The sequence below is a fragment of the Artemia sp. Qi Xiang Cuo genome, chromosome 2 (assembly GCF_049724085.1).
Source record: "Artemia sp. Qi Xiang Cuo chromosome 2, ASM4972408v1, whole genome shotgun sequence".
In the NCBI taxonomy this organism is placed as follows: Eukaryota; Metazoa; Arthropoda; class Branchiopoda; order Anostraca; family Artemiidae; genus Artemia; species Artemia sp. Qi Xiang Cuo.
Genome location: NC_142795.1, coordinates 49,342,031 through 49,363,614, shown reverse-complemented (window position 1 = coordinate 49,363,614; position 21,584 = coordinate 49,342,031). Strand labels below are relative to the sequence as shown.

General features: G+C 36.7%; 1 protein-coding gene across 1 annotated transcript in view; it reads right to left on the bottom strand.

Moving 5' to 3' along the window:
* LOC148955321 (8-oxo-dGDP phosphatase NUDT18) overlaps positions 1–21,584 on the bottom strand; it is a 210,832-nt gene that overhangs the window by 45,719 nt on the left and 143,529 nt on the right. Inside the window, 1 exon segment of the mRNA XM_089101510.1 lies at positions 9,345–9,450. Coding sequence (XP_088957636.1) covers positions 9,345–9,450 — 106 coding nt within the window.

Below are 21,584 nucleotides of genomic sequence, written 5' to 3'. Positions count from 1 at the left end.
ATAATCAAAACCTTTAAAAACGGAATTTTGGTGTCAATAAATGTATCAAAACAACAAGCGTATAATGCTGATTCTAAATATATAAATTTTATTAAGTTTAGTATTACTCATCAAAGGCTACGAGACTGAGAAAATTTACCTGATTTTTTAAAGAGGGAGGAAAAATCCCCTACAAGTAAAAGAATTTTAATGAAAATCACACTGTCAGATTAGGCGTATCAGAAAACCATATAAAAGAGGTTTCAAGCTCATATCCGCAAATATCTGCAACTTTGTATTTTTTGCCAGAAGAAAAATATATGAATATAGAAGTTCGTTACGTAAGTTAATTTGTAAATTACGTCAGAACCAAATTTAGAGACAGCCATTTAGCAAAAGAAAAGTAAAATTTTTATGTAAATTTTGTTTACTTATTCAATGACGGTGAGCCAAAATAAAAGCTGCATTAACTAAAAAACGATCAGAAATTAAGTAAAAAAAACAAGTTTTTTAAACTGAAAGTAAGGAGCGACATTAAAACTTAAAACGAACAGAAATTATTCTGTATATGAAAGGGGCTGTCCCCTCCTCAATGCCTCGCTCTTTACGCTAAGGTTTTTTATTGTTTAACAAAATTAGAGTTGTGAGGTTGTGAGAAAGTAAAACATTAGCGTAAAGAGCCAGGCGTTGAGGAGGGGACAGCCCCTTTCATATACAGAATAATTTCTGTTCGTTTTAAGTTTTAATGTCACTCCTTACTTTCAGTTTAAAAAACTTGTTTTTTTTTATTTATGTCAATATAAAACGAACAGAAATTAATTTAAAAAAATACAAATTACCTGTTACCTGTTAGCATTCAGACAGTGAAGGTCTCGGGTGTGAAATGAATTTGGATTAGCTACGTCACTTGCCCAAAGGACGCTGCTTGGATAAACAATTTGGATAATAAGTTTTGACTGATTGCGATTGCTAAAAGTGGGCCCTAAGTAATATCTGGATATTACAAATTACGGGCCCTTGCGAGTAAGTTTCCTTTCATGACTTTTTAAGGATTTTCTAAATTGTGCGGCATTATTGTTGAAAAAATAAAAGATGGCTACATCACTAGCAAAAGAACATTTTGACCGGCGAATGGATGAGTTAACTGCTACGATTTCGATGCTACAACAAGAAAATAAGGTCTTGAAGACAGAAAATAAGCTGTTAAAATTGGAACTGATTAAAGTGAAATCGTCTGCACTTCGAGTGGATTTACATACACGGAGAAACAATATTCGGCTCCGCGGGATCGATACTCCAAATGAATCTGAAAATCTTCGTGATACAGTAAAAACTTTCTTCGGAAAAAAACTCGGAATTTCAGATCCTGATCAAATAGGTATCAGTGTTGCGTATAGGGTCAAAAAATCCACCGCGTCTGATGATGGTGTTGGTCCTAGTCTGCGGAGCGGTAGGAAAAAAACAGTTGAGCATATTTTCGTACAGCTCAAAAATCATGATCGCTTATTGATACTTAAATAAGGCGCTAAGCTAAAGAAAACGTGCTAAAGCGTATCAACTGACTTACCTGCTGAAGTAGGAAAACCAAAATAGAAATTATTGGCTCTCTGTTACAAGCTAAAAAATGAAAAGGGAGCAGAGAAGGTCAGTGAGACTTGTATGGTCCAGCGTAACGTGAAACTCTGGCTGGAGACAAAAAAAGTCAAAAAGCTCACAGCAGTGGGTTAAATACGATGATGACTGTTTCGATCCGCTAAAACTGTTTGCCAAAAATGACCCAGAGGAGGTTGTTTCCGACCAGTAGTTTTGTCATTTTTTTTCTCCGATATTTAGTTTTTATGTACGTGAAATCGTGAGAAGTTTTTTGAATTATTGTTGAAGCCGCACAGTAATTCTGTTTTAAGTTGTATGGCAGTGAAGGATGTAAAGCGAAAATTTTGTTTTCTTCTTTTTTGTTTCATATTTGTTCAATTTTCTTTTCTCTTTTTTTCATGTTCCCAAAATTCAAGGTATCTAGTTTGTTTTTGTTTCCTTTCAGTGTTCCATAAAGAAGTTCAATTGGGTATGTTCATTGTTTTTTACTCCTCGCTCTTCTGGAATTTTCACGACGGACCGCCGATTGCAGTTGGTAAGTGATGACTCTTTCTTCAGCTTCATCCCCGAGAGGTATCAGAGATTTTGATATAGATAGATTAAAGAATTTAGAAGAGTCTTATTTAAATCTCAAGCTTATTTTTGATCAAGAAATTGGTCAAGAAAATGATTTCCATTTGTTTGATGATAAAAATTTTCCTAAAAGTAAATATGTAATTTCTAATTTAATTACTGGGAGGTCTTCCGATTCTCAACTTTCTATATTTCATTTGAATTGCCAAGGACTGTATTCCTCATTTTCTGATCTAGAGTCGACATGTCAGGAGCTTAGACCAGATTGTATAGGTCTATGTGAAACATTTATTACACAACAAACCGAAAGCCTTTTGGATATTCCAGGTTACAATAGCCATTTTATACAAAGAAAACAGATGAAAAGGGAGGATATAGCAATTTATATCCGTGACACACACACGGTTCAAACTAGGCAAGACCTTACACGAAATATTGAAGGAATTTTCGAGTCGTTGTTCTTAGAAGTATGGCTGTCCCCAAATAAAAAATTTATTGTGGGTGAAATTTATCGTTCTCCGTCAGGGTCAACGTCTCAGTTTATGGAACATATGGCTCAAGTTCTGGAGCTAGCCCAGTGAAAAAAAAATGAGCTTATTCTCATGGGAGATTTTAACATTAACCTCAGTATTCTGCTAACGGCCGAAGCAGCAGATTTGCTAAATAATATGGCAGGTTCAGGCCTATATCCTGCTCTTACGATTCCGACACGGGTTACTGAGAGTACGCATTCACTTATCGACAACATATTCAGCTCCTTGCTTCCAGAGTCGGTGGCAGTCCTCGTCAGCGACACATCAGACCACTTCCCCATTCATGCAACACTCGGCCTTTCAGAACCAGCTAAGATAAGGTCCCGAATCAACCCTATGTTACCGATTATATGTTTAACAGAGGAAAACTTGAATAATTTAAAACAGGAACTAGAGCAATTAAACTGGGATAACGTAATGGATATTCAAGATGTAAACGAAGCATTTGGGTCATTTCACTCGACGTTCTTGGATGTATACAGTAGATGTTGCGTGAGAAACCCGAGAACTAATAAACGAAAAAAAGACCAGCCAATTAGCCCCTGGATGACGGATGGTCTTCTGGCCTGTGTGAATAAGAAAAACCACCTTTGGGGAGAGTATAGACGCTTTCCGAGCTTAGCGCGGATAGAGGAGTATGAGCAATACAGGAAAGTCCTTCGGACTGTGTTACGAAGAGCAAAGCGTGGCTACCAGCACCAAAAGCTGACGGAAAGCGGGAAGGATGGTCAAAAAGTTTGGCAAATTATCAACTCGGTTCTACGGCCAACCACTAAGTCTTCCACATTACCAGTGAAATTGGTCATGAATGATGAAGAAATTACCGAACCTACACAGGTTGCCGCATCGCTAAGTACATTTTTCGCAAATATCGGCGATACCACAGCAAATTCTGTCGGGATACCATCTAAATCATACAAAGAATGCTTTGGCTCGAAGTGTATGAAATTAATGGCAGTGAGTCCTGTAACACCAGGTGAGCTCGAACTACTCGTAGAAAATTTGAAGGGCTCTTCTGCTTCAGGTTTCGACCTGGTCCACACAAAGGCACTGAAAGCAGTAATGAAGACCATTGCTGAGCCGCTAACTTACCTTATAAATCTTTCGTTAGATAAAGGGATCTTTCCTGAAATGTTAATAAAGGCAAAAATAATACCTCTTCACAAAGGTGGAAATCATACAGACATATAAAATTATAGACCAATCTCAATCTTATTAGTTTTCTCGAAAGTCTTTGAAACGCCAATGAAAAACCAGCTTTACCAATATGTAGAGGCCAAAGGCTTTTTTAACAGCCACCAATTCGGGTTTAGGGCTGGCCATTCAACCGAAGACGCCCTTACTTCACTAAGTTTATTCGTAAACAGAATCCTAGATTCAGGTGTTTTACCTGCAGCAGTGCTTCTAGATATTAAGAAAGCGTTTGATAGCAAGCACCACGAAATATTACTAGGAACGCTGGATTATATTGGAGTTCGTGGCCAAGTCCTAGATTGGTTTAAGTCTTACCTGAAAAATCATCGAATTTACACAGGAAATAACCATACACATGATGTCGTAGTTAACTGTGGGGTGCCAAAGGGCTGTAAATTGGGAGCGGTACTTTTTCTTATTAACATAAACGATCTTCAGCAAGTACGGACTCCTGCAAGTTGTAGTCCTTATTACTGCAAACTATGTCACCCACAAACGACGCTGGGGTCTTTAGGAGAAGCCGAGGAATAACTAACGGCATTTGCGGATGATTCGCATATGGCCAGCTCTGAATGGAATATCCAGTCTCTCAAAACAAAGCTACAAGCCATTCTTGAAGAAATGTACCTCTGTATGGACGCAAATCGTCTAGTCATCAACATTGACAAATCGAGTGTTTTTTTCAAGTATAGATTCGCTGGCTCCTGATGTGATTGGTATTGAAACCTCTCGTGGACTTATCAAGAGACCAGAAAAAGGACACGTTCGTTACCTAGGGGTTCTAATCGACGAAAACCTCTCGTTCAGACACCACATAGCAAGTGTCGAGACGAAGCTTTCAAGGAACCTTGGAATCTTGAGAAAACTCAGTCACCATTTCCCCCAAAAAATACTGATCCTGATTTACAATGCAGTTATCAAGCCTCACATTCAATATTGTTCTACGGTTTGGCAATCTAATTTCAAGACACATTTACAGAGACTAAACTCAGTTCACAATAAAGCACTTCAAATTTTAGGCCCAGCACCAAACAGACTATCAATGGCATCACTTTACAGACTATCTTGCACCGTTTTTTGTTTCAAATATTTTTCAGGAACACTCCCATCACGATTTAAAGGCTTATTAACACTAGCATCACAAATCCATAGTTTGAATACACGATCTTCATCAGACACTTATATACCCCCGACACCGACAGCTAGGTCAGAATTTTCTCCTAGAATTGCGTGTGCTAGAGAGTGGAATGCACTTCCGCAAGAGCTGAAGTCATATAGGTCTCTCGGCTCCTTCAAAAAGAATATGAAAAATAATCTAAAAGATTAAATATTTATTTACTAGATTTATTTTATTATTATTATTATGTTTAGAATTTTTCGCTATTATTATTAATTATCATATTTTAGTTTGATACTTCAAGGGGTGTGAGCGGAGGAGAAGTTGTGTTAATTTATTGTTATTTGATGGCGGTTCGGGGTGGAAATTGGAGAGGACAGGAGGCCACGCTGTATTTAGAGTGTACAACTATTACGGGCCCAAACGTGCATCAATGCACAAGGAAATAAGTTAAGTGTATTTTTATATATATTTTTTTTAATTAAAACCCATATTGAACTGAAAACTGAACTGAACTGAAAATGAATGTGAATAGGTTCTCGGAAGCTTGTGGCCGCCTCTCGCGCTTACTTATTAGGCTGGGCAATCGAAGAGTGCTAGTCTGCGGTGACTTTCAGTGCGACTTAACGAACCCATCAAATAAGCTCTCCGAAATCTTCTTCTCAGTAATCCCAGCTGGGTATGATCTCTGTGAAAAGACTGACACATATACGTACATCCATAATTCCGGTTCAACGACAAACATTGACCATGTGCTATGTAACTTCTCTCTAGGTGCTCCAGTCACCGTGGACTCTGAGCACACAGTAAGTGATCACCTTGGCTTGTGCTTTAAGGCTAACTTCTTCCCGTGTAGGCCGAATAAGCCCCAAATTTATGCTACCAAGACTGAGTGGAATAAAATAAACGCCGACCAGTATAAACAAACATGTGATGAGATTCTCGGAAAGATAAAAGTTCCCTTTCAGCTCTTGATGCATGGCTCGAGTGATTTGGTAGCACTAGACATTTATTTTACTGAGATTATACATGCAATGAAAACGGCTGAGCAGGCTTCTGTACCCACTCGCCGTTTTAAACCTGGAATCAGCAAGCCTGGATGGAGTCGCTCTCCTAAAGTAATGCAAGCCAAAGCTCGTGCTAAGTTTTGGCTGAGATTATGGCGCGATTGCGAGAGGCCTAGGTCAGGTGTAGTGTTTGAGCAGTTCCGCAACACGAAAAAAACTTATAATAAGTCTGTAAGTGATCTTAAAGCTGCCGAAGCTGAACTTGCTTCCCAAGAAGCAGCAAATAATCCTGTATCTATGTGGAAGTCTTTTAGACAGTCTAAACCAGTGACAAACCCTGCTAGTAACATACCTGAGGAGCAGTGGGTAAAACATTATAGTGAAGTTTTTGGGATTAAACATGCCCAACTAACAACCGAAAGTGATAGTGAGCTCTCACGAGCTTTTGCGTCCCTCTTGAGCCAACGGAACTATTTTACCGTCTCAATAGGCGAAGTGCTCCAGGTTATTAAGCAGCTGAGAAAGGGCAAGGCTCCCGGGCACGACGGAATTGTGACTGAACACCTCCGCTGTGGCTCACCTCTGCTCATTGAGCACTTGACGCTGTTATATCAAATGTGCCTTGATTCTGGTGCAGTCCCTAGGTCGTTTGCCCTAGGTATTGTGTCTAATGTCTTGAAGAAGGGAAAAATCGTAACCTCTGCTCTAGCTATAGGCCTATAACAGTTTCTAGTGCATTAAGCAAAGTGTTAGAGAGACTTCTGTTACCTGAGCTGTTACGAAAGTGTAAAATTGACAATCGACAATTCGGGTTCCGTCGCCACCTCGGTTGTGCATTTGCACATCGCCTTCTTACGCGTATAGTATCGAAAGCTCAGAATCAATCACGGACTCTTTTAATTTGTGCAGTAGATGTGTCCGCGGCGTTCGATTCGGTAATTCACTCAAAGTTAATTTTGAACCTGCTGCACCAAGGTGTGAACCCACATGTAGCGGCCGTCCTATGGCACTGGTATTCGAGTAGCCTTATCCGTGTTAAGTTGAGTAGTGAACTCCTGTCGAAACCGATTAAGCTTCACCGGGGACTGCGTCAAGGGTCGGTTTTAAGCCCTGTACTCTTCAATTCACTAACCTCGTCGGTAACAAAAAAGATTAACGGTGGTTTTAACACTGAATGTATGGATGTGAGCCTACTGTGCTACGCAGACGACATATTACTGGTGAGCACATCGCTTTGTAACCTTCAAGCTAATATCGATCTCCTAAGTCGAGGTTATACTAATATTGGTCTGGTTATTAACCCTGCTAAAACAGAATTTCTTGTATTTGAACCCCCGCGTGCGCCGTCTGAAGTTGCCCGTCGCGAGGCTACCCGTGTTACCGTTGCAGGGCAAGTAGTACTTCCAAGCCGCAAGTTGAAGTACCTAGGTATCACATATGGAAGCGACCTCAGAAGCTCGCGTGCTCTTTTTGTTGACCAGGTTCTGTCGGGTTTTCGGTCTGGGTATGCTAAACTTGCAGCCCTGAAGTTTAAATTTAATAAGCATATCCTTGCTAGGTTGTATCGTGCCGTCGCTGTTCCCTTTGCTCACTACATCTCACCCGTTTGGCATTGGCTATCGAATTCGGATATGTTGCGAATCCGTTCAGGCTTTTGCAAATATTTAAAGTTTCTGCTTGGTCTGCCACTTTACCTCCGTAACACTGGTCTGCTAGAAAAGTATCATATACCTGATCCTGTTGAGTTCATGCCGAATTTTGAAAAACAAGCTCTCGTGAAACACAGGGCACTATTATTTGATTTCCCAGCGACTTTCTTGCTTGATAGTTGAAGTGTGATTTGTTTGTATTTAGTAGATTATTATGTTCGGTTGATTTGTGTTCGTTTTTATTTTCTCTTTTCTTTTGTTTTGCTCCGCTTCTTCATGCTTCTTTTTTATAGCGGGTTTGTAATAAATTATTATTATTATTATTGTCAGTTTAATATACTTATACTGATATTTAGTAATCAAAATGTTAATATGATTTATTAAAGTTATAAAAATTAAAACATTTATATTTTTTCAGTAAAGTGCAAATTATGTTCTGGCCTTGGGAAGGCATAGGGGTTTTGAGACTACTCTTGTAATTTCTGCTCGTTTTGAGTTTGACTTGGTTATTTATTGTAATATCTGTTCGTTTTGGGTTTCATTTATTTATCGATGCTGATTTGTGGTAGTTTCACGCTTGGTAGATTATTTGATTTTATTTTGCTCATTTTTGGTTTAATCAAGTTCTTTACTTTTCTTTGAAAAACTTATTTTGTGGAAAGTTTTTTAATTAATACTAAACAAGAAAGAACACTTTAAGTGTCCTTTGTCTAGTAAAATACACGCTACACTCTTTTTAATTCGCTGGGGCCAGATCGCAAGCACCTAGGACCTTCTGCCCTTGAAAAGAGTCGCTCCTCGTGCATGGATCACTTAACCAATTGCTGCTTGATACTGCTTCAGGAACGATATTATCCATATTAAGCTTAAAAGTAAAAAGTGATGACGAAAGTGAACGTGTGCAGATTTCGAAAAACAACTTGAAAGCCTTGGAAAATGATGTTTACTTGAAATAATAGTATACCATTGGAATCACCAAAATCAAAAATCTTAACCGGTGCTTTTCAGTCCTTCAGCTCCAAAATGGAAAAAAAAAAGAAAAAAAAATCCCTATTGTATCTCTTTTTTCTTGCTTTTTCTTTGGGGCACTAGCGAGATACTGGGGCATTGTAGAAGCTGTATAAGAGCTAATACGAAACCTAATGCTTCTAATCTACTCCCTTTTTATAAAGTCTTCTTAATAACACTAAAGTAATATCTCGCCCCCCTTTTTTTACAAATGACTCCATTTTTCGTATCTTTTCCGTCGACAATGTCGACAGATCGAAATGAAAAGCGCGCCATTGCAATCAGCATGGTCCAAACCACTTCACTAACTGTTTTTCGCCCACTATTTTGAAAATCCAAAAACATTATATTTCAACTAGTGTACCACTTATGTGTCTCTATTTTTCCTGTGCTAGTCCTAGTAAAGAGCGACAGCTTCAAAGAAGTGGTTCGGTTTTTACTAGCCTCCTGGAAAGAAAACGCCTAAGGCTTTTTCTTGTGTGTGATATATTTAGTAGATATAAGACATGAGAAGAATCACAACAAACACACACAAATATATATATATATATATATATATATATATATATATATATATATATATATATATATATATATATATATATATATATATATCTATATCTATATATATATATATATATATATATATATACATATATATGTAAACATTTCTATGATAAAGATTACTCACAGTCATGTACTTTTTTAGAGTACTGTGAATACTTTTGGTTGGGTTTATCTCACAGGTAGGCAAGTGGGCAGCAGTCTTTTCCGATACAAGAGCATGGACCCTCGGACTAAAAAGAAACAAAACAAAAATTAAAAATAGGCTATAGACTTCTTCTAGCTATAAACATAAAGGACAAACAGACGTTCAAATGGGATAAGTCCATTTATTAGACAGTGAAAATAGATACAAAAATCTGGATATTTCGAAACCATATACAGCAATCGTTATAAGCACATATCAAAACTATTAAAGTTAAACTAGCAAATTTATAAAGAACAAAATAACTGCTTCCGGTTCATTCACTAGATTTGTCTGGAATTGTTCAATAACTGGGTTCATTCAAAGTCTTGAGTTGCAAATTTTCGTCTTAAATATTGCCTAAATGTGAGTTGAATCAAAGGCAGCGCAATAGCGCTGGCTAAGTAAAGAACGATGTTGGCGAAATGTTTTTTTTTTTTTTTGGTTTCCATACCAGGGCACTTCGTATCGAAGGAGTAGTCGTGGAAAATTCAAAAAGGGCTCATTCGACTGGAAATTGGGAGTGGCTAGTGTGTTTTTTAATAGTCGACAGTGATTGGAGGGTAACAAGCCCCCCCCCCAACGTCCATCATTCCCTCAAACACATACAATCAAAATTTTGAGATAGCTATTTTGTTCAGCGTAGTTGATTTCAAGATAGAAAATATGTTTTTGAGGAGGACATTCCCCCACAACCCTCGGGGCAAGAGTTTTAAGTTATGCCCTGAGGGCATATAAGAACGATGTTGGCACAAATGTATTATTTTTTTTTCTTAAGAGCGGGGCACTTCGTATCGAAGAAGTTGTCGTAGAAACTTCGTAAAGGGCTCATTCAATCGGAAATTGGAGTGACTTTTGCCCTTTTTAATAGTTGAAAGGGATTGGAAGGCAACTAACACCCCTTCCACACCCACTATTTGCCGAAAAACATCCAATCAAAATTTTGAGATATCCATTTTGTTAAGCGTAGTTGATTTCCAGATAGAAATTATTTTTTTTGAGGAGGACACTCCCCCACGGCCTTCACTTCAAAAAAGGCTCATTCGATTGGAAATTCAAAGGGCTAGTGCCCTTTTTAATAGTCGAAAGTGATTGGAGGGCAACTAACCCCCCTCTCATGCCCACCTTTTCCCCAAATACATCCAATCAAAATTTGAGATAGCCATTTTATTAAACGTAGTTTTAAGTTCTGTAAATTACGTCTTTGAGGATGACAACTCCCTCAGAGTCCCCTGGGTAAGGGTTGTAAGTTACGCCCTGGGGGCATATAAGACAGTGAAAATAGATACAAAAATCTGGATATTTCGACCACATAAACAGCAATAGTTATCAGCACATATCTAAACCATTAAAGTTAAACTAGCAAATTTATACAGAATAAAATACTGCTTCCGGATCATTCACTAGATTTGTCTGAGAGTGTTCAATAACTGGGTTCATTCAAAGTCTTGAGTTGCAAATTTTCGTCTTTAATATTGCCTAAATGTGAGTTGAATCAAAGGCAGCGCATTAGCGCCGCCTAAGTAAATAACGATGTTGGCACAATGTTTTTTTTTTGGTTTCCATACCAGGACACTTCGTATCGAAGTAGTAGTCGTGGAAAATTCGAAAAAAGGCTCATTCGATTGGAAATTGGGAGTGACTAGTGCCTTTTTTAATAGTCGACAGTGATTGGAAGGCAACTAGCCCCCCCCCCCAACGCCCATCCTTCCCCCAAACACATCCAATTTAATTTTGAGATAACCATTTTCTTCAGCGTAGTTGATTTCAAGATAGAAAATATGTTTTTGAGGAGGCCACTCCCCCAAAACCCTCGGGGTAAGATTTTAAGTTATGCCCTGAGGGCATATAAGAATGATGTTGGCACTATGTATTATTATTTTTTTCTTTATAGCGGGGCACTTCGTATCGAAGAAGTTGTCGTAGAAACTTCGAAAAGGGCTCATTCAATTGGACATTGGAGTGGCTTGTGCCCTTTTTAATAGTCAGAAGTCATTGGAAGGCAACTAACACCCCTTCAACACCCACCATTTCCCGAAAAACATCCAATCAAAATTTTGGAATATCCATTTTGTTCAGCGTAGTTGATTTCCAGATACAAATTATTTTTTTGAGGAGGACACTCCCCCACGGCCTTCAGGGCAAGGGTTGTAAGTTATGCCCTGGGGAAGGTTTTTATAGAAGGGGTTGTCGTAGAAACTTCAAAAAAGGCTCATTCGATTGGAAATTCAAAGGGCCAGTGCCCTTTTTAATAGTCGAAAGTGATTGGAGGGCAACTAACCCTCCTCTCATGCCGACCCTTTCCCCAAACACATCCAATAACAATTTTGAGATAGCCATTTTATTCAACGTAGTTTTAAGTTCTGTAAATTAGGTTTCTGAGGATGACAACCCCCTCAGAGTGCTCAGGGCAAGGGTTGTAAGTTATGCCCTGGGGGCATATAAGGTTTTTATAGAAAGCGTTGTCGCAAAAACTTCAAAAAAGGCTCATTCCATTAGAAATTAAAAGGGCTAGTGCCCTTTTTAATAGTCGAAAGTGATTGGAGGGCAATTAACCCTCCTCTCATGCCCACCTTTTCCCCCAACACATCCAATAAAAATTTTGAGACAGCCATTTTATTCAACGTAGTTTTAAGTTCTGTAAATTAGGTTTTGGGGATGACAACTCCCTCAGAGCCCTCAGGGCAAGGGTTGTAAGTTATGCCCTGGGGGGCATATAAGACAGTGAAAATAGATACAAAATCTGGATATTTCGACCCCATAAACAGCAATCGTTATCAGCACATATCTAAACCATTAAAGTTAAACTAGCAAATTTATACAGAATAAAATAACTGCTTCCGGATCATTCACTAGATTTGTCTGAGAGTGTTCAATAACTGGGTTCATTCAAAGTCTTGAGTTGCAAATTTTCGTCTTTTATATTGCATAAATGTTAGTTGAATCAAACGCAGCGCAATAGCGCTGCCTAAGTAAATAACGATGTTGGCACAATGTTTTTTGTTTTTTTGGTTTCCATACCAGGACACTTCGTATCGAAGGAGTAGTCGTGGAAAATTCGAAAAAGGCTCATTCGATTGGAAATTGGGAGTGGCTAGTGCCTTTTTTAATAGTCGACAGTGATTGGAAGGCAACTAGCCAATTGGAAATTGGGAGTGGCTAGTGCCTTTTTTAATAGTCGACAGTGATTGGAAGGCAACACATCCAATTTAATTTTGAGATAGCCATTTTGTTCAGCGTAGTTGATTTCAAGATAGAAAATATATTTTTGAGGAGGCCACCCCCCACAACCCTCGGGGTAAGGGCTTTAAGTTATGCCCTGAAGGCATATAAGAACGATGTTGGCACTATGTATTTTTTTTTTCTTTATAGCGGGGCATTTCGTCTCGAAGAAGTTGTCGTAGAAACTTCGAAAAGGGCTCATTCAATTGGAAATTGGAATGGCTTGTGCCCTTTTTAATGGTCAAAAGTGATTGGAAGGGAACTAACACCCCTTCCACACCCACCATTTCCCGAAACACATCCAATCAAAATTTGGAGATATCCATTTTGTTCAGCGTAGTTGATTTCAAGATAGAAAATATGTTTTTGAGGAGGACACTCCCCCACGGCCTTCAGGGCAAGGGTTGTAAGTTATGCCCTGGGGAAGGTTTTTATAGAAGGCGTTGTCGTAGAAACTTCAAAAAAGGCTCATTCGATTGGAAAATTCAAAGGGCTAGTGCCCTTTTTAATAGTCGAAAGTGATTGGAGGGCAACTGAACCTCCTCTCATGCCGACCCGTTCCCCAAACACATCCAATAACAATTTTGAGATAGTCATTTTATTCAACGTAGTTTTAAGTTCTGTAAATTAGGTTTTTGAGGATGACAACCCCCTCAGAGTCCTCAGGGCACGGGTTGTAAGTTATGCCCTGGGGTCATTTAAGGTTTTTATATAACGCGTGGTCGTAGAAACTTCAAAAATGGCTCATTCGATTGGAAATTGAAAGGGCTAGTGCCCTTCTTAATAGTCGAAAGTGATTGGAGGGCAACTAACCCCCCTCTCATGCCCACCTTTTCCCCAAACACATCCAATCAAAATTTTGAGACAGTCATTGTATTAAACGTAGTTTTAAGTTCTGTAAATTAGGTTTTGAGGATGACAACCCCCTCAGAGCCCTCAGGGCAAGGGTTGTAAGTTATGCCCTGGGGGGCATATAAGACAGTGAAAATAGATACAAAAATCTGGATATTTCGACCCCATAAACAGCAATCGTTATCAGCACATATCTAAACCATTAAAGTTAAACTAGCAAATTTATACAGAATAAAATAACTGCTTCCGGATCATTCACTAGATTTGTCTGAGAGTATTCAATAACTGGGTTCATTCAAAGTCTTGAGTTGCAAATTTTCGTCTTTTATATTGCCTAAATGTTAGTTGAATCAACCGCAGCGCAATAGCGCTGCCTAAGTAAACAACGATGTTGGCACAATGTTTTTTTGTTTTTTTGGTTTCCATACCAGTACACTTCGTATCGAAGAAATAGTCGTGGAAAATTTGAAAAGGCTCATTCGATTGGAAATTGGGAGTGGCTAGTGCCTTTTTTAATAGTCGACAGTGATTGGAAGGCAACTAGCCCCCCCCCCCAACGCCCATCATTCCCCCAAACACATCCAATTTAATTTTGAGATAGCCATTTTGTTCAGCGTAGTTGATTTCAAGATAGAAAATATGTTTTTGAGGAGGCCCCTCCCCCACAACCCTCGGGGTAAGGGCTTTAAGTTATGCCCTGAGGGCATATAAGAACGATGTTGGCACTATGTATTTTTTTTTCTTTAGAGCAGGGCACTTCGAATCGAAGGAGTTGTCATAGAAACTTCAAAAAAGGCCCAATTAATTGGTAATTGGAGTGGCTTGTGCGCTTTTTAATGGTCGAAAGGGATTGGAAGGCGACTAGCACCCCTTCAACGCCCACCATTACATAAAACACATCCAATCAAAATTTTGAGATAGCCATTTTGTTCAGCGTAGTTGATTTCCAGATACAAATTATTTTTTTGAGGAGGACACTCCCCCACGGCCTTCAGGGCAAGGGTTGTAAGTTATGCCCTGGGGGCAAGGTTTTTATAGAAGGCGTTGTCGTAGAAACTTCATAAAAGGCTCATTCGATTGGAAATTCAAAGGGCTAGTGCCCTTTTTAATAGTCGAAAGTGATTGGAGGGCAACTGACCCCCCTCTCATGCCGACCCGTTCCCCAAACACATCCAATAACAATTTTGAGATATTCATTTTATTCAACGTAGTTTTAAGTTCTGTAAATTAGGTTTTTGAGGATGACAACCCCCTCAGAGTCCTCAGGGCAAGGGTTGTAAGTTATGCCCTTGGGGCATATAAGGTTTTTATATAAAGCTTTGTCGTAGAATCTTCAAAAAATGCTCATTCGATTGGAAATTGAAAGGACTAGTGACCTTTTTAATAGTCGAAGGTGATTGGAGGGCAAGTAACCCCCCTCTCATGCCCACCATTTCCCCAAACACATCCAATAAAAATTTTGAGATAGCCATTTTGTTCTACGCAGTTCAAAGTTCAGGTTATCATACCTTTGAGCAGGACACTCCCTCCACAGTCTTCAGGGTAAGGGTTGTAAGTTATGTCCTGGGGGCATATAAGGTTTTTATTGAAAACTATGTCGTAGAAACTTGAAAAAGGGCTCATTCGATTGGAAATTCAAATGGCTAGTGCCCTTTTTAATAGTCGAAAGTGATTTGAGGGCAACAACCCCCCCCCCCCTCTCACGCTCACCTTTTCCCAAAACACATCCAATCAAAATTTTTAGATAGCCATTTTATTCAACGTAGTTGAAAGTTCTGGAAATTAGGTCTTTAAGGATAACAGCCCCCCCACAGCCCTCAGGACAAGGATTGTAAGTTATGCCCATATAAGGTTTTTATTGAAAGCGTTGTCGTAGAACCTTCTAGAGGGCTCACTCAATGGGAAATTGAAAGGGCTAGTGCCATTTTTAATAGTTGAAAGTAATTGGAGAACGACTAACGCCCCTCTCATGCCCATCGTTTTCCAAAACACATCCAATCAAAATTTTTAGATATCCATTTTGTTCAACGTAGTTGAAAGTTCTTGAAATTAGGACTTTTAGGATGATAACACCCTCATAGCCCTCAGTCCAAGGGTTGTACGTTATGCCCTGGGGGCATATAAGGTTTATATAGAAAGCTGTTTTAGAAATTTCGAAAAGGGCTCATTTGATTGGAAATTGAAATTGTCCTTTTTAATAGTCGAAAGTGACTGGAGAGTAATTAACCCCCCTCTCACGCCCACCATTTCCCCAAAAACATTAAATAGAAGTTTAGAGATAGCCATTTTGTTCAACACAGTTGAAATGTCTGGAAATCATGTATTTAAGAATAACAAACCCCCTAGAGCCCCCAGGGAAAATGTTGTAAGTTATGCCCTGGGGGCATATTAGGTTTTTATAGATAGAGTTGTCGTAAAACTTCAAAAGGGGCTCATTCCATTGGAAATTGAGAGGGTTAGTGCTCTTTTTAATAGTCGAAAGAGATTGGAGGGTAACTAACCCCCCTCTCACGCCCACCATTCCTCCAAACACATCCAATTAAAATTTCAGATAGCAATTTGGTTCAACGTAGTAGAAAGTTCTGGAAATTAGGTCTTTGAGAATGACACCCCTCAATCCCTCAGGGCAAGGGTTGTAAGTTATGCCCTGGGGGCATATAAGGTTTTTGTTGAAAGTGTTATTGTAAAAATTTCAAAAGGGCTCATTTGTTTGGGAATTGAAAAGGTTTGTGCCATTTTTAATAGTTGAAAGTGATTGGAGAGCGACTAACGCTGCTCTCACGCCAACCATTTCCCCAAACGCATCCAATCAAAATTTTGAGATAGCCATTTTTTTTAACGTAATCGAAAGTTCTGGAAATTAGGTCTTGGAGGATGACAACCACCCTTACAGACCTTAGGTTAAGTGTTGCACTTTATGCCCTAGAGGCATATAAGGTGTTAATAGAAAGCGTTGTCGTTTCAAAAAGGGCTCATTCGATTGGAAATCGAAAGGCCTAGTGCCCTTTTTAATAGTCGAAAGTGATCGGAAGGCTTGACATTTTTATAGTAAAGATCGATGTGGGTATAATGTATTATTTTTTTTGTTGTTGTTGTTTACACCAGGGCACTTCGTATCGAAGGAGTTGTCGTGGGAACTTCGAAAAGGGCTCATTCGATTGAAAATAGAAAGGGCTGGTGTCTTCTTTAATAGTTGAATGTGATTGGATGGCAACTAATACCCTCCCACGCCCACCCCCCCATTCGCCCATTAAGTTTAAAAACGAAATGTTGCCTTAAGATTAAATCAAAATGCACTGTGTTAATGCTGATTCCTAATAAGGCATCTCAGCAGTATCCCAAGAACAACTGAGGGTATTATGTTCAAACCACAGTAGACAGAATATAGCAGTATGATCATTCTCTATCTCTCCCATTATAAAAACCCGGACAGGGATGCGAGTGGAAAGAAACAGGCTAAACAAGCTAAGGCAGAAAGAAGTGGGAGGAGCTTTTTGTTCACGATGACCAGAAATGATCTGCGATAAACTTACTGGATAATTCTATAAACTGTGGTTCAAACTTTCGGGGCTACTTCTACTCTCAAAATTTAACCAAATCAAAATAGCGCAAGTGTATCCAAGCTATAAAAGAAATTAAACAGATTTTTTTGCGAATGATATCAAGTTTTCTATTTCAGGTCAACTAGAGAAGGTATAAAACTAAACTAAACACAATTATTTGTGTCCAGATTTTTAAAAGGATGTGTGTTGTTAAAAATTGCTGAAAATTTTTCTCCAGCATACAAATAGCAGGCCAAACTATAAAGTCTTAAACAAACGAAAAGATTTAAAGTATCATTTTCTTTTTCCCTGATACGACTATTTCAATACAAAACGAACAGAAATTGATTAAAAAAACTTCCCACAAAATAAGTTTTCAAAGAAAAGTAAAGAACTCCATTAAACAAAAAATGAGCAAAAATAAAATCAAATAATCTACCAAGCGTGAAACTACAGATCAGCATCGATAAATAAATGAAACCCAAAACGAACAGAAATTACAATAAATAACCGAGTCAAACCCAAAACGAGCAAAAATTAACATACGTTGGGATCAAAACCCTCTATACATTCCCAAGGCCAGAATATAATTTGCACTTTACTCAAAAAAAATACAAACGAATGTGCATTGTCAGTTTAATATACATATACTGATATTTAGTAATCAAAATGCTAATATTATTTGATTTATTAAAGTTATAAAAGTAAAACATTTTTATTTTTTTCGGTAAACTACAAATTATATTCTGGCCTTGGGAAGGTATAGGGGGTTTTGAGCCCAACTTATGTTAATTTCTGCTCAGTTTGAGTTTGACTCGGTTATTTATTGTAATTTCTGTTCGTTTTGGGTTTCATTTATTTATCGATGCTGATTTGTGGTAGTTTTACGCTTGGTAAGTTATTTGATTTTATTTTTGCTAATTTTTTGTTTGATGGAGTTCTTTACTTTTCTTTGAAAAACTTATTTTGTTGAAAGTTTTTTTTAATTAATTTCAAACAAAGGTGGCAAAATTTTCTTTGTCTTCTAATTGCAAAAGAAATGTTACTGAACTCAAATTTATAAATATCTTGAATATCCATAAGAATATTAGTAACCCCATTAAAGTTGAATTCATTTTCATATGGTTTATATTTTGATAGTCTATCTACATGTTTATCATTAACTGGGTGAAGATATGCGAGTATTGACCAAGGAAAACATTTACTATCATTATTTTTTAAATTAATACATATTTTATATTTTTTTACAAGTTCTGATAATTCTTTATAAGTACCTCCTACATAATTGGGTAATCTGGTCATTCGATAATCAATTCCGTCTAATCTCACAAATTGTAAGCCTGATCTGGGTGTATTCTCTATAACTAATATATGTATATTTCTGTGATTACTGTTTAGATGGCTTTGATCAATATCACTAATGTTATTAAAAATCCAGGAATAACTATGATAATGAAAAGATTCGAGTTCTTCATTAACCTTCTGAGAATAAAATATTACACGCCCTGTAAACTGAACTCTGTAACTATCTCTTTCATTCATTCTGCTTTTTAAATCTCTAACAATAGAGTCAAAAAGTAGTCCAAAATCAGCTCTGTTTGCATTCATTGAAATATTAACTACAAGGGAATTTTCTCTAGTCCATTGAATACTTGGATTAGTATCGTGTTCTTCTTCTTTAAACATATACTTTGGGATATCGGGAACTTCTCTTGTTTTTTTTCCTTTTTGTAAATAATCTCGAAATGTCAATACTCTGATCTTTTTTAACGTTACTTCTACGTTACTTCTACCACTCAAATCTCTAACTACTTGTTGAGTTTCCTCATTCACTTTCTTATTAATCTGAACTTGTTTATCGAAATAATTTTTTACTTTATTCTTCACATCATTATAATTTCCAGCAGTTGAAATCTGTTTTGATTTTAAGAATTTTTGAGGTTCAATAATATCTTTATTTCTCATAGTGTTAAACTGATTACGTAAATCTGAAATGGTTTTATTCTTTTCTATTATTTCATTTTCTAACCCTGTCCTTAAATCAGGATTAATACTAAATGTGTAGGGTTTCTTATCATATCGACGCTTTGCATTGCGCTCTAACTCAATCAGATTATCTTCAAGTAATATTTTATTATTAAGATGATTATTTATTTTATTGAATAGTTCATCTTTTCCCCCAGCTTTTATAGTAAATAATTTTGCTAATGCGCGTATTCCATTAATTGTATAACGCGGTAATTGATTTTTGACTTTGATGAATTTGGATTTACATTGTAAACAACTTTTATTCACTTCTGCAATGTCAGCCATTTATTTGGAGCTGATTTTATTAAACAAACATTCGAAATTTCAAAATAGTCAAGCCTGAGGAAATTTCACTCTCTTACAAATAGAAATGAATTTTAAAAAAGGAAGATTAATTATAAGCGATGTAAAAAAGTTAGTTATTGGGTTTTGTTTTCTTTTTAGTGATATTTATTATTTAGAGAATTTATCTAATAACTTCAGTCTGTTATAAATGGAAATGAATTTATAGTCATATTTATTGTATGCGATGTAAAAAGGTTACGGCAACTACTTCCATGACTCGAGCAGTTTAAAAAAGAAATGATGTGCCAATGTAAAGGTATTTGTGGTTGCAGTGAGCAATGTGGTTGCAAGAAAAATCGTTTTTAAAAAAGGGAAGCAATGAACAAAACCTTGGGTAGAGCAAAAAGCTGCGTACAAGCAAATCGAATATAAGCTTTTGGAAGATAAGGTTTTAGAATTATATTACTCTAATTTTTCAGGGATTGTTGATTTACATAGAAAATTAAAAGAAAATGCGTATACTGTTTCAAAAGCTAAAATAAAAGAAATATTGCAAAAACTAAATATTTATTCTTTACACCACCCTTTTTATTTGAAATAAGAAGCGTTTATATATATATGGTATTGATGAACAGTGGCAAGCCGATTTAGTTGATATGCAACAGTATAAAAAGAAAAATAATAATTTTAAGTGCATTCTTACAGTTATTGATTGTTTTAGTAAATAGGCTTTGTGTATCCCTTTAAAAATAAAATAGGTAAGGAAATGATTAATACTTTTACGGATTTATTTAAAAACAGAAAACCTAAAAAGTTACAAACAGATAAAGGTAATGAATTTGTTATGAAAAACGTTGAAGTATTTTTAAAAAGTCATGAAATTAATTGGTTTTCATCTGAAAGTGAATTGAAGCTCATATAGCGGAACGATTTAATAGAGCTATTAAAGAGAAATTATGGAAATATTTTACTTACAGCAATACTAAACGTTGGATAGATGTATTACCGTCATTCGCTGACAATTATAATAATTCATATCACAGATCAATCAAAATGAAACCAATAGAAGCTAGTAGAAAAGGAAATGAAAACAAGGTGCATAAAAATCTGTTTCCAGACATAGAACCTCAAACAATGAACCATAAATTTCATGTAGGTGATTCGGTTAGAATTAATAAGAAAACAATTTTTCTTTTATGAAAAGTCTTTTCCGAATTATACAACGGAGATATTTCAAATTGATACAATTGAACAGACAACTCCTATTACGTATGAATTATCTGGAAAATCGGGCGAGTTAATTATTGGTGCTGTTTATGGAAAAGAGTTGTCAAAAGTTATTGTATAATAATAATTGTTTCTTATATATAATTTGATGTATATAAATGGATGTTCAAGATTAAACAAGTTGTTAACAAATATAGTTAAAAACAGGGAAATACTAAGACGAAAGGACATACAGAATACATTAATAAAAGAAAAATCTAATGAACATGCTGAAGAGTTAAATACTCTAGTTGTTGTAAAACTAAAAGAAAATGATGATAGTTTGAAATGGCTATTTGTAAGATTAGACCAAAAGTTAATAAACACTTTACCAGCACCATTATCGCAACTTGAAGGTACTGAACTATTGTCAGCACCATCAGAACTTCAAGGTACTGAGCCATTAGAAATATCAAAAATAAAACTCCTGATAAATCACCGGAAGTATATGATCTTACTTTGAATCTTGACACTTAACTGCTGAAACAGTTAAAGAAGACTATAAAAAGTATTATCCTAAAAAAACTTCTTTGAATTGCCTAATCATTACATAAATCATCCAGAATTCCTTCAGGACAAAACAAAAAAAAACGGGTGAACTGAATCAAAAATATTGTGGGAATAAAGGACATGGAATACCTGAATATGTTAAACTAGTTGATTTTAGGTGCAGATTGTTAAAGGTTGCTGAAATCCATAAAATGGACATAGAAATACCACAAGTAGGAAGTGGATTGTTTTTAAATGCAAATGATATGATTGAACGACTATACAGTCTAATAGGTAGTAGATCTACTCGAAACAGATATAATGAAGTTATACATGAGGCTGTAAGTTTGTTACATTCCTTACTAAAAAATAACATATTAAAGAAAAATGAATATAATAAAATTTATCAAATTATCTTAAAATTTAATTAAAAATAATTTTGTCCTTATCAAAAGAAAATTTTGTTCTTAAAAAAACTATTCTATTAAATGGGTTTGAT